The sequence below is a fragment of the Pteropus medius genome, unplaced genomic scaffold (assembly GCF_902729225.1).
Source record: "Pteropus medius unplaced genomic scaffold, Ma_sr-lr_union100, whole genome shotgun sequence".
NCBI lineage: Eukaryota > Metazoa > Chordata > Mammalia > Chiroptera > Pteropodidae > Pteropus > Pteropus medius.
Window position 1 is genome coordinate 10635529 of NW_024350319.1, and position 14074 is coordinate 10649602.

The 14074-nt window shown below is 32.8% G+C and overlaps 1 protein-coding gene and 1 pseudogene across 4 annotated transcripts in view; one reads left to right on the forward strand and one right to left on the reverse strand.

Annotated features, from left to right (window-relative positions):
• The window catches only part of MIGA1 (mitoguardin 1), a 70056-nt gene that overhangs the window by 34796 nt on the left and 21186 nt on the right, over nucleotides 1-14074 (forward strand). For all 4 annotated transcript variants that reach the window (XR_005647745.1, XM_039838643.1, XM_039838644.1 and 1 more), the window contains exon 8: nucleotides 10386-10486. Coding sequence is in view for 3 of the 4 variants with exons in the window: in XM_039838643.1 (XP_039694577.1) it covers nucleotides 10386-10486 (101 nt within the window). In the remaining variant the exon portion in view is untranslated. The remainder of the gene's footprint in view (nucleotides 1-10385; nucleotides 10487-14074) is intronic.
• Nucleotides 13506-13624, reverse strand: LOC120583484 (uncharacterized; annotated as a pseudogene).

The following is a 14074-nucleotide window of genomic DNA, read 5'->3' on the forward strand; positions in this document are numbered from 1 at the left end:
TTTGTTATGTCAGTCTATTTGTTCCTCCATTGAATTCACAGTGTCTTAATTACTGTAGCTTTATATAAATTTATAATGAGTCTTGACATCTGGCAGGGTGAGTCTATTCACTGTGTTCTTTTTTAAGAAATGCCTTGGCTCTTCTTAGCCCTTGTTTTTCCATGCGAAGTTTAGGACAGCTTGCCAAGTTTCATGAGAACCCCTCTTGGGATTTTGATTATTACATTGCATTTGTAGGTCAGCTTGTGGGAGAATTTAATATTAATGTTTCCATCTATGAACATGGTATGGTTCTTCATTTCCTTAAGTCTTTTATGTCTTTCATAATTTTTAATAATTTCTTTATAGAGATCTTACATATTGTTATTCCTAGTTTTATAGTTTTATTGTCATGGTGTCTTTTTAAAGTTTACATTTCTAATTTTTTTTGTTTCTGGTATCTAAAATGTTGATATTCGCTTTGGAATATTATCAACAACTTTTCTGAACTCTTGTTAGTTTCACCACCAGTAATTTATCATAGGTTGTTTCAGAATTTTTATCTAGGCCACATATCTGTGGACGATAACATGTTTTTTTTAATTTCTTTTCTAACCCTTTGACTCCTCCCCTGCTCCTCCATCTTACTCTGGATAGATTCTTACAGTCTTTTTGCCTCTGAAGAGAGCTGTGTAGAAAGGAAGACCATGAATTAGCTGACCCACCACACAGAATCAAAGGCTGTGCTTCCTATTGCTGTAGTCTCCCAGTAAGGTACAAGAGTGTTATGGCAGGGACTCATGAAGACTGCTAAGGCAAATTATAGCTTAAAAATCAACTTGTGACTATTGATTTAACTGTTTACTGTGTGCCTTACATGTGATGAAATTCAGGCAGAATAAGAGCTAAAACCCCATCTGTAGGTTACTTTTGGTCTGATTGGCCAATTAAGACTTACTCTTATGAAGCAGTTAGAAAGCAGTATAGGTTGGTATATACCTCAGTACTGAGCTATTTGGGAGCCCAAACAGAAGATCTTTCTTAACTTTTCCTTCTCACCTCTATTCTTTCCTATACTTCTGAACTGAAGTGCCTTCAGCCTGTTTAAAAGCCTAAGAACTTAAATGTAAACAGATCTGGTTTGGTTCATGTAGTTAATCTTTGGTTATCTGCTGCTATTTTTGCTGAAATATCTGAATATCTATGACTTCTTATAATTCATATGAAGACCCATATATCATAAGTATTATGGGTAAGGTAAGAAGAAGATATGTACAATACTGTTTTCTGTATGATTATTTTTCCTTTTAAATAGATAATTTTGTAAACTTTGAAAAGGGGTCATAAATGGTAGTTTCAGAAATGTTCGTTTTAGCATTTTGATTCAAAATACACATTTATGGTATATATGTATTTTTGTACATATCAAATATTACACTATAAAAGTATATTTAGCTTTCATATTAAACAGAAATTTGCATTATTATCTGAATTATTTTGGTAAAAATTAGGCTTTGGTCATAAACACTAGTGAGAGATTGGTAGAATTTCGGATTAAAACCTAACATCAAGGAATGATTTATACTTTAGAAGACTTCTGTTATCATTATATCATGCAAAGTATGCATCATTACAGAGTTTTGTAGTTTATTGCAGTATTAGTACATTCAGAAATTAAGATTATTACTCATTTTGGTTAGGCTATTAGGGCAGGACCAAATTTCTGAATTTAATACCAATATAAAAATAAACTTGATTAACAACAAATGAAGCTTGCTCACAGTTTCTTGGGGACATTATTTTATTGATACAGTTTATACAAATAAAATTCAGGCTTACTAATCTATACTTTTACTCAATTTCTTCTAAAATTAATTGGGCTTCATAGTTTGTATGCTTACATTTTTTTATAAAGAGTAGTATGTAATTGTAACAGCAATATTAGCAGGCAACTCTGAAGTCATAACTTTGATAAATGTTATTTTTTTGGCTGAAGCAAAGGACTTTGAGATTCTTTTACACTGATGTGTAGGAACAAATTTAGCCCTTAAAAACAAACCAGGAATTTTCGTAGCTTAGCAGCATTGCCTTGCATATTTCAGATATGTGTGTAGGCCTCTTTATAATGTTTTTTTTTTACAGAGTGAACTCATAGACTCTTAGGTGTCGAGTATTTATTTAGCAAACAGGTAATTGTCTAGTATATGTCAAACGTGGCATAAGGCACTGGAGAGACAAGAATGAAGAAGATTTCATCCTTGCTTTTAGGCACCACAGTTGTTTTGGAGAAAGGCCTTAAAAAAATTATATAACACAGTGGAATAAGTGCTGTAGTAATGTGTTCAGTAAGTACTATGGAAACACCAAAGAAAAGCATATGATTATTTGTGGGAGGATTCAAGGAATGCTTCACAGGCATGACACTTGAAGAAAGATGGTCCACCTGTTAGATGATTTAGAAAAGGTCATTTCAAGCGGAAGGAACAACAAGGATCAAGATGTGTAAATGGAGCCTACTTAAGGAACTATAAGTTGTTTGATATGTCTTAGGACATATCAAATATATGTAGGAGAGTGGTGGGAAAGGAATCTAGAAAGGTAGGCAGGAGATAAATCATGAAGGTCTTTGTTTTGTATCTTTAGGCCAAAGGGAGCCACTAAGAATTATAACAAGTCATAATCAAATTTATGTTTTTGCACAAGATTGTGGAAGGCTTGAGTGGTACAATTTAAATATTTTATCCATCTTTCTGTTCTTTTTTTTAACAGAGGATTTCCTTGAGATAATGAGACATCCTCTAAGGAAAAATTGAGACTTTTCCAGCCTAGTACTGATTTCACAAATTCTCTGGCAGAAAAATAGGAAAAGCTATAAAGTGAGACCTCTTGACCACTAGAGAGACATTATTCTTTTCTTTTTTTTTGGTGAGCAGCCAGGTAGAGCTTTTAACCATATCGAAAGAGCTTGGCAGCAACAGGAAATACCTCAACCTCTCATCTTGAGTCAAATGTCAGACAGCCCAGAGTTGACACTCTAAGAGCTTGTCCTTTCCCTTTTGTACACAAGCACTGTGGTTGAAGGATAAACTCCCTGAGGGTTTATTTTTAGGGAGTGACATGAATTACAGGCTTAACTTGTATACTCGAACTTCTAAATATACAGAGTGCAAATTGCAGAATGTATGAGAAATTTGACCTAGTAATTTCCTCCCATGCATTAAAGCTTATAATCTTAATTTCAAAGTATTTAACAATACTACAAAACGAAGCCTAACTGGTGTTACATATATAAATCAAAATAGATTCAGAGGTGAAAGCAGTATAATGAAATTGCCAGGGTGCCAGAAACAAGGGAAAATCCTACTGCTTGCCATTGTGTCTTTTGTATTCAAGTGGTTTGTATTTCTAAGTCTAGGACCTTCACCTACCCACATAAGGCCTTTGTGTGATGTAGAAAAAGCCCCATGTAGTCCCTTGGGAAGGGCACTTTTGTGATAAGAAAAAGATTCATCTTCCTCCAGGAAGATGCCGGCTCAGGAGTTGACCTGGATTTCTGCTCTACTTGTCCTATTGGCCAGGGGCCTTTGTGTAGTATGAAGTGACCAGCTGTTCCTAGTGGCCCTGTTAAGGTCTAACCTTGATTGCTTTGTGCTCCACTTTGGGTATTTAGTCACTTCTTTCTTCTCCTAAAAAAAGGTAGAAAATGCTGTTACTCCTTTCTCTTTCTCTCTTACTCATTTTGCACAGTTATGAATAATAGTTATCATGTTGGCCAGTCATGGCATATAACAAGTTGTGATGAATAGGGAAGGCCAGAGACAACTGTTATGGAAATCTCCTTTTGGGTAGTGCTGTAATGGCAGGCTGTTTTTGTACATGTGTTATTTCACATGAGCAAATTGTGTAAGTCATAACAGATCAAGAAATGATCAACTCTTCTTTTGTTTCAGTGGATTTTACTGTTATGCTTTTCAGTATTAAGGTACATTGAGAAGAAAAGTCAATATATATCTTAGCTCTTTTATTTTCTGAAATTATGTTACTTTTGATTTTTGTGTTTAACTTTTTTTCTCACTCAAACTATACTGTAGCATTTTAAAACAACTCAGAATAAAAATTATCCACAGTATGCATGGGGCAGATAGTCACACAAGATACACAAAGAGCAGCAATAGTTTTCTAGATTTCTTAATTATTTTAACATAGCAGACCCATTTGGAAAATAGCTTATCTGGTTGGCAACAGGAACTTTCTCATTTTTAACAGAATCATAGAAAAGACAAGGTTCCAAATCATATTTAAATTGCTAAAAATCATCTGGAGAATCGCTGCTGACATAGATGTCAGATGACATTGAGACATTTGGCAGGCTTCCTCTTCTTGTTGGTGTTACAAAACCCACAGCGGACAGCCTAGATTTTAAAAGAAGAGTGGCATCTTTGGAATCTCCACTAGAATCTGCTGAAGTTAAAATAGACCCGATGCCTTCTAAGCGACAGAAAATAGACTGTGCCTAGGGATGGCAAAAGTGAGGCATGAAGAAAACCCACTTGCATTGCTTTAAAGAGATAGATCTAGGTCTGAAGTTCCAGTTCCAGGACTGAAGTGTCTTCTAGTTTTTTCTTTTTTAACTTTCAAGCAAATTCTACTTTGGAAAAAAATCTTAAGTAATATGCGAATTAGGAGATTGTGAAAGAAAGAGGAAGGCTTGAATCCAGTCAGATTTTTGGCCTAAAATATATGACTGTTTAGTTAAAACTAAGCATACTTTCAGTGTTCTTCCAAAGAAAAACATAGTTTATGTCTATGCATGAATGTTTTAAAAGTTCCGGATGGTTGAGACAGATAAAAAAATGTTTTAAAAATATTTTAGATTTATTATTTTAAAAAGTTAGGAATAAAAAGAGCTACCCTGCCTAGTGCCAGCGTGTGGTAACTTATGGTACATGTTTGATATTTAATCACCCAGTTATGTGGAAAGCTTTCTTTTAGGCAATTGAATGTTAATGATGAGTCATTAAGGGGTTTAAACTGCATATTTCAGGTTTAGAAGATGGTATCATAAGTCAATTATTTAGGGCTGGGTATTAGAAACATAAGAATTTTAACAGGACTCTGAAAACAAGTTGAAGTCATATAACAGACAAAATGACCCAGAGGAAATACATGAGAGTCTTTTAGGAATTTTCATCTCCTGGGGATGGTCAGTTTATAATAGCAAGTTTTATTTAGTTTATGTGAACAAATATTTGAGTGTTTACAATATGTTCCATGCTCCATTGAGAACTGTAGGAACCATCAGGAATAAAAGAAAAAGAAAAAAAGGAAAGAAAATACATTCACTTAAGTTGTGTCAGTCCAGTTGGAGAGATAGGCTATATAATACAGGCATTAGTTAAATAAAATTTAGATGGTATATTAAATGATATATACTTACCTTTTGCGTAATAATACGACTAGCTAACATGTATCGAATGCTTACTTTACATATATTAACTTATTTAATCCTCATACAACTATGAGGTAGATTTTCCCCCCATTTTACAAATGAGAACACTGAGGAACTGAGAAGATAGGAAACTTACCCAAGGCTGCACAATTAATAAGTAGCAGAGTCGGAATTTGAATCTAGGCTGTATAGCTCTTGACCCATGATTTTAACACTTTTGCTCTACTGCCTTACATAAAAGCAAATTTAGTTAATTTTTGGAGGATGCTTGCAGGGGATGGTACTTGAGCTGCATATTATAAAGCAGTATGTGTTCCTGGGTAGCATGGGGCAAGAAAGCAGAAGGAGAGAGATTTGTATGTTAGAGAAGTTGTTGGAGGAACCAAAAGCTTGATTAAAGAATGCATATGGCAATAATAATACTAACAAAAAATTATTTAGCACTTACTATATAGCAAGTACCGTGCCTCCACAAATATCTCATTTAATCTTTATGACAACTCTATAAAAATTTATTTACCCCGATAAATAAATAGCAAAGCTAAGATCAGGATCCAAACGCTTGCTGGCTTATTCCAAAGCACGAGCTTTTACCCATTGCATGGTAAGTGGGAGTATATTAAATGTACTCAGCTGAGGTGTCTTTTAGTAATTAATAGAAAACAAGATTAGATAGGGTGGATAGAGATTATGGAAAGCTTTGAAAACCAGACAAGGAGCCATTGAAGATTTTGATGAGGAAATGGCCTTTTTGTTCTAGTTACAACAAAGCATTTTTATATATGTTTAGACTATTCCAATTACTTGTATTGAGTGAAATAGTCTGTGAAAGCATTTAGCAGATTGCCTTGGGCACATAGTAGTCACTTAAAAAGTATGAGTTGAATCTCAATCCTCTAAAAAACTTGTAAGCTCTTTGCAATGTAGATAAGATATGAGAAAGGAATGCTCTAACAGTGCTATCCAATGTGAGAAATACAATGTGAGCTACAAATGTAACTTTAAATTTTCTAGTAGCCACATGAAAAAGTAAAATGAAAAGAAAAAATAAAAAGGAAAAAGGAAAATGAAAGAGTAATTTTAATAATATATTTTCTTAAACCTAGTATCTATTAATAAGATATTTTATATCTTTTGGTACAAAATTTTCAAAATCCGTTATGTGTTTTACACTTACAGCACATCTCAATTCTGACTAGCTGCATTTCATGTGCTTGATAGACACATGTAGCTTGCTAGCAGCTACCCTGTTGGACACCACAGCTCCATAGTTTCATAGCATGGAATCTGGTGTCAGATGACCTGGGTTTGAATCCTGCCATTTCATTTCTTAACTGTGTGAGTATGGCCAGTTACTTAACCTTTCTGTACTTTAGTTTCTTGACATGTAAAATGAAAAAAATATATATTACTTACATCAAAGGAATAGTGAGATAATATACGTAAAGCATAAAACTTGGTTTCTGGCAAGTAATAAGTACAAAATAAATGTTTATTAATTTTATCATACTTTTATTATTGTCATTAAATAGTAATCATATCGTATTTTCCATGTCTTCTTTCTGCAAATAGATGAGTATCCCCACGTAAATATTCCCACTTAAAATTCTAAGCCAATCACTAAATAGCAAAGAAAGATTGATGAGCTAGGAGGAAAAAGGCTGTGAGTGGTATATGCGTGGCATTAGACTCTACTGCTACTGCTGGTATTCCCCAATAGGGTGCAGGTAAATTATTTTCAGTTTACTATTACACTTAAACTCATCAGATCTTTTGACTTTTTAACTTAGCATCATTATATATGCTTCCTCTACCAAGGAATAAAATTCATGTCCAAATAACAAGAAAGTTATTTCATTGTCTTTCTGCTTTTAACCATTTGGGGCCAAAATATATAGATCTATTTCTTTGTTTTCTTTCTTTCTAAACCTTTAGAAGAAAAGTGCACAAAACAAAAAAAGTACAGTGATTTATCACACTCTCTTGTGTAACTGTCAAGTAACCAAAAAATAAAACATTGCCAAATTCCTAAAAGGTCCCTTTCTACTCTCTCACAATCAACACCCCTTCCACCCAACCCCTAGAATAACCACTGTTCTGTTGTTTGTGCCGATTGCTTCTCAGCTTTTCTTTATAGTTTTACCAACTAGGTGTGTATTCCTGATCAATATAGTTTAGTTTTTCCTGTTTTGAATTTTAATGTGAACAAAACCATGCATATAACTCTTCACTCACACTGTGAGATTCATCCATGTTCTTGCATGTAGCAGCAATTCATTCACTTTTATTGTTGCATGGTATTTCATTGTATAAATGTACCAGTTTGTTTGCATATTCTGTGGTAGATGGACAATGGTCTTTTCCAGTTGAGAACTGTTATAAACAGTGCTGTTATGAACATTCTTATGCACATAAGCATGCATTTCTCTAAACAACCCACGGATAGAATTGCTAGGTCATAGAGAATACAGTCTTAAACTTTAATATATAATGCCTAACTTTCCACAATGGTTCTACCAAATGATATTTCCACCAGTGGTGTGTGAGTTTCCATTGCTGTATAACGAAAAAATGGTCATTTTTTTCCAACTTAATAATTCTGGTAGGTGTGTAATGATATCTCATTGTGATTTTAGCATTTTTTTCTGCTAAGAAAAGTTTGGTAAGAAAATATTCCTGCAAATATTGACTAAGATGAAGCCTTTGATTTTCAGCTTTCCATGCTGTCTTTGTCTTTCAATACCACAATCAAGAGTTGATACTTTTTAGAAAAAGTATTTTAAATGTTAATTGGATGCATGAAAGCAGTTTGAGATATGGCCCAGTATTCTTTCTTTATACTTTTTATTGACTTATCTGAAAAACAGATGTATTATTTCTCTATATAATTATTAAGCTGCCATTCCAGGAGTCATAACAGTTACTGAAATGAAAGGTATGGTCTGTGGTTTACTAAGTGAGATTTAATGAATAAATCTTTCCAGTTCCTCTAAGCCATTTTTTTTTTGTTTTTAAATAAAGTACAATCATTGTAACTGATCTGGATGACATTGAGTGGTTGGTTTCTGTTGAGTGAAGTAAAACAGACTTTTAACAGCTCGTGGGTAATGTCTGAAAGGTAAAGTGACATGAGATAAATGTCTGTGTTCCACTCTGAAAATAGCAAAAGGCATATGGAACCAAGATTTAACCTAATTGAATTGTAATTTAATCCTGCTTTAAAAGTGCTTTAGCAAAATTAAAATTGTACTATGATTTCATTTTGCACGATTAATACTAACAGTGGAAACTTCTTAAGAAGATAGATGGTTGAAAGCTGTAAATGCCAATTCAGTTTTATAATTAATCTCAAAGTGTGTGTGTGCATTTTAAAAAATCATATATGCCCTGCAAAGAGAATAATGGAAATTTTTCTGGATAATTTAGTTTCCAAAAATACCAGTTTTATAACTATTTATAAATGTGAAGTGATTATGTTGTTTCGTTCTCAAGTGTGATGAAAAAATTTAAATTTCTAAAAGAACATGCATTTTTGAAAATAGAATGATTTAACCTCAGCTTTTGTTCTATTAATAGTCTTTGGGTAGTAAAAGAATTTTAAGCTTGACAAGTTAGGTACTTTAAAAGGATTGATGTAAACTACGTTTAAAAGCAATTATAATTTTAACTTGGAAGATAAATTGTTAAAATGTTAAATATGGTCCCACCAAATATAAAGTATTAAAAAAAATATGCTGTGTGTATGATTATTTTTGGTACTTAATAGGAATGAACCTTGTACCAGTTATGGCTTATTTGCTTTCCTGGTTGGCTTTGAGCTTGGAATATAAATTGGTTACAAAACTTTTGAGTTTAAACTAAATTAGTGGTTTGTATTTTTAAAAACTTTATACTTCTTGTTTAGAATCACAAAATGTCTGTTTTCTGGTACTTGGAGGTTTACAACAGGACTTGAAATTTCTGGTAAAGGTAATGAACTTTATTTTAGGAAAAATGATGGAATAGAAATTTGGATGGATGAAAGCCAGAGATTTCTGGTTTCTGTTTAAAGAAGATAAAGTATCTGACAAATTTAGCTGATTGAGAATCAAAATAAGAAAAATCTGAATATATTCTGTTTCTCTCTTTTTTATACTCGTGATAAATTTTGAAGCCTGTCAGTTGTTTGCTACAATGTAGTCACATCTGTAAGCAAGTACAGTATTTATTTGAGAATTTAATATTAACAGATTGATGATGATAGAATGTGAAGATATTGACACCCACATTCAGAATGTTATATATTGCTAATAAAATTCTTCTACTACCTGATGACTATTAATGGAACAAAAGCTGAGGTTAAATTATTCTATTTTCAAAAATACATGTTCTTTTAGAAATTTAAATTTTTTCATCAAACTTGAGAACAAAACAACTTAATCGTTTATAAAGAGCTATAAAACTGGTATTTTCGATTAGCTTATCATAAATAATAAACCAGATAACAGTTTATGTTAATAATTCATTTAATAATTCATTTCATTCTTCCAGTTCTTTAAATTTAGCAAGGCCACTTGCAACCAAATTGCTGTTTCAAACTGTCTTTGCTATATGCTGATTTTACCATGTATGGGAGATAAATCTAACTCCAGTTATTATATACCAATTTATGTTATTATATATTCAAAAGCTTTTTATATCTGAAATTAAGTTTAATCCCGTTTTAAAGCAAAAATATCTACTTTAAAGCACTTTCTCCTCTGCTTAGCAGTGTTTCAGAGTCAGTTAAACAGTGAATATACTTTGAGATTCTTGTTCGATTACATCCCATTGATTTGTATTGTTTTCCTTTTAGATTCCAGTATCAGTAAAGACGAAAGTTAAAAAAAGAAAGAAAAAGAAAAACCAGCTATAGATTATGAAGTATGGCAGTAGCAAAGAATATCCATTTCTAAGCTTTTCATCTTTTATTTTTAAGATAAAGATACCAATAGCACTGTGAAGGGGAGTGTGGATGACATTGGCCTGCGAGACACCTTGAGCACTGCGTCAACCGATTCCTTTGCTTCAGCAGCAGAGGTAGGGCATGTATGTTCCTAATGAGAATTCCTCATTCTTTTTCAGCTAGACAGTGGTTTTGCCATTGTGCTGTAATTCAGTTCAGTAGCCATTTATTTAGCATCTACCGTGTGATGATATAAAGATGAATTTAACATGGACATAAGTTCTCACAGGAGCTCATAGTCACTTTAAAAAGGTGAACATGTAAACACATACTTTGGATGGGCACTTTCATATGCTGTGGATTATGGATGACGCATATAAGTATCTTAATGTAAAGCAGTTAACCTTATATCAAGAGTCTTAAAATTGTTCAGTTCTTTAGCTCAGAAATCATACTTCTAGATATTTTTTCCAAGGAAGTGATCAGATTCAAAGATTTATATACAAAAATATTCACTGTCGTATTTTAAAAATAATGAAAAACTAGAAACAGTCTAATGCCAAATTATGGTACTTCCATAATTTGAAATATTATAGTGCTGTAAACATATTTCTAATCATATTTAATGACATGGGAACATATGTTAAGAGTAAAGAGAAGTAGTATATAAAGCTTTATATAGAGCATATGACTGTGATTTTGTAATAGGAAAAAAAGAACATATGTGACATATAATTATTACAGAAAAAAGGCTAGATATAAATATACTAATTATTACAGAAAAAAGGCTAGATGTAAATATACTAATTATTACAGAAAAAAGGCTAGATATAAATATACTAATGTGTAATAAACAGTCGTGATCACGGAATTATAAATTTATGAGTAATTTGTTTTCTACTGAGATTTAAATTTTGTATTAAAAGGGAATACTTGCAAAGTAGTCATCTTTTTGTAATTTTTTCTACTTAAAATAGGCTTAAAAATAACGTGGCCAATTTTATCTTAGAATAATTTCATTTTTATGGTAGATTTTGGATATGAATGCTGTTTTTTTAAAATTATAAATAGTATCACACATCTGTAATTGATGCATGAACTCATGCTTTAGTGTGGAAAGTTTTTGGTATTCCAATACCCTGCACCCTAAGCCTGATTCTGCCTTTATTAAAGCTGTACTGACCATAATTTTTTCATCCTCTAGAGAGTCTCTGTATATGTATATTTTAGCTATTGCTTATCGTGTCTTATCCTGAATTGTTTACATTTTTCCTTATAATTTATACTTATAAGTTTATAATAGATTTAATATATCTACTTGGTTTTTTTTGAAAAGCTATTTTCTCTTTTACAGTTTGATATGGATAGGTTTATCTTTCTGGTTTTTAAAATATTTTTTCCAGCTTTATTGAGATATAATGAATATATAACATTGTATAAGTTTAAGCTGTACAATGTGATGATTCGATACACATCTATTGTGAAATAATTGCCACAATAAAGCTAATTAACACCTCCATCACCTCACGTTTACCTTTCTTTTGTGGTGGTGGTGAGAACATTTAACATTTAAGATCTACTCTCTTAGGAACTTTCGAGTATATAATACAGTCTTGTGGACTATAGTCACTGTGCTGAATGTGAGATCCCCAGAATTTACTCATCTTCTCACTAGAAGTTTGTACCTTTTGACCAACATCCCTCCACTTCCCTCACTCCTCAGCCCCTGGCCACCACCATTCTTCTCTCTGTTTCTATGGGTTTGGCTTTTTAGATTCTATAAGTAAGTGATGCCATACAGTATTTATTTTTTTTCCTGTCTGATTTATTTCACTTAACATAATGCCTTATGCTAAGTGAAATGTATATATACTACATCTTCTTTATCTGTTGATGGACCCTTGTTTTCATATCTTGGCTGTTGTGAAAAATGCTTCAATGAATGTAGGAGTACAGATTCTCAAGACAGTGATTTCATTTCCTTTGGATATACATGCAGAAGTGGGATTGCTGGATGGTAGTTCTGTTTTTACTTTTTTTGAGAAACTTCTGTATTGTTTTCTGAATTAGCTGTACCAATTTACAGGGTTCTGTTTTCTTTACCTCCTGTCAGCACTTATTTCTTATCTTTTTGATAATAGCCATTCTGACAGATGTGAGGTGATATCTCATTGTGGTTTTGATTTGTATTCTGATGATTTGTGATGTTGAGCAATTTTTCATGTACCTGTTGGCCATTTGTGTCTTCCTTGGCAAAGTGTCTATTCAGGTCCTCTGTCCATTTTTTAATTGGATGTTTGAGTGAAGGTTGCTACTGAGTTGTTTGGATTTCTTATATATTTTTTGATATTAACCCCTTATCAGATAGGTGGTTCGCAGATATTTTTTCCCATTCTGTAAGTTCCCTTCTCATTTTATTGTGTCTTTTGCTGTGCGGAAGCTTTTTAGTTTGGTGTAGTCCTATATGTTTATTTTTGCTTTTGTTCCTTGTGCTTTTGGTGTCATGCCTCAAAAAATCATTGTCAAGGACCTTTTTTTTTGCCAGTGTCAAGGAGCTTTTTCCCTGTTTCCTTTTAAGAGTTTTATGGTGTCAGGTCTTATGTTTAAGTCTTTAATCCATTTTGAGTTAATATTTGTGAATGACATAAGATAGGGATCCAGTTTCATTCTTCTAAATACAGTTCTGCAATTTTCTCACCTTACTGAAAAAGCTCTTGAGTATTCTTGGCTTCCTTATCAAATATTGATTGACATTATATGCAAGAGTTTATTTCTGGGCTCTCGATTCTATTCCATTGGTCTATGTGTCTATTTTTATGCCAGTACTGTACTATGTGATTACTATAGCTTTTTAATACAGTTTGAAATCAGGACGTGTGATGCCTCCAGTTTTGTTCTTTCTCAGGATTGCTTTGCCCGTTTGGGGTCTTTTGTGATTCCATACAAATTTTAGGATTTTTTTTCTAGTTCTGTGAAAAATGCAGTTGGAATTTTGATAGGGATTGCAATGAATTAATAGATAGCTTTAGGTAGTGTGGACATTTTATTTATTTATTTATTTGTTTATTTGTTTTTAGGCAGGGCAACCCTTTGTTGACCTCACAGATTGCAAAGACTTTGTCAGCTTACAATCCCTTATCTTTTTATTTTTTATGCCTACAGCACCTGGTCTTACTAGGTTGTCTCCCATCCAAATACTAACCAGGCCCTACCCTGCTTAGCTTCCAAGATCAGACAGGATCGAGCTTGTTCAGGGTAGCATGGCTATAGATAGTGTGGGCATTTTAACAGTATTAATTCTTCCATTCCATGGACACGCGCTATCTTTCCATTTATTTGTGTCTCTTTCAGTTTCTTCATCAAAGTCTTACAGTTTTCAGTGTGCAGATTTTTCATCTCCATAGTTAAATTTATTCCTAAGTATTGTATTCATTTTAATGCTATTATAAGTGGGATTGTTTTCTTAATTTCTCTTTCTGATAGTTTGTTCTTAGTGATTTTGTATAGTGATTTTGTATCCTGCAATTTTACTGAATTTATTTATTCTAATAGTTTTTTTGTGGAATCTTTAGGATCTTCTGTATATGAGATCATATGTTGCAGAGACAGTTTTACTTCTTTTTTCCAGTTTGTATGCCTTTTTTTCTTTTTCTTGCCTAGTTCCTCTGGATAGGACTTCCAGTCCTATGCTGAATAGGAATGGTGAGAGTGGGTACCCTTGT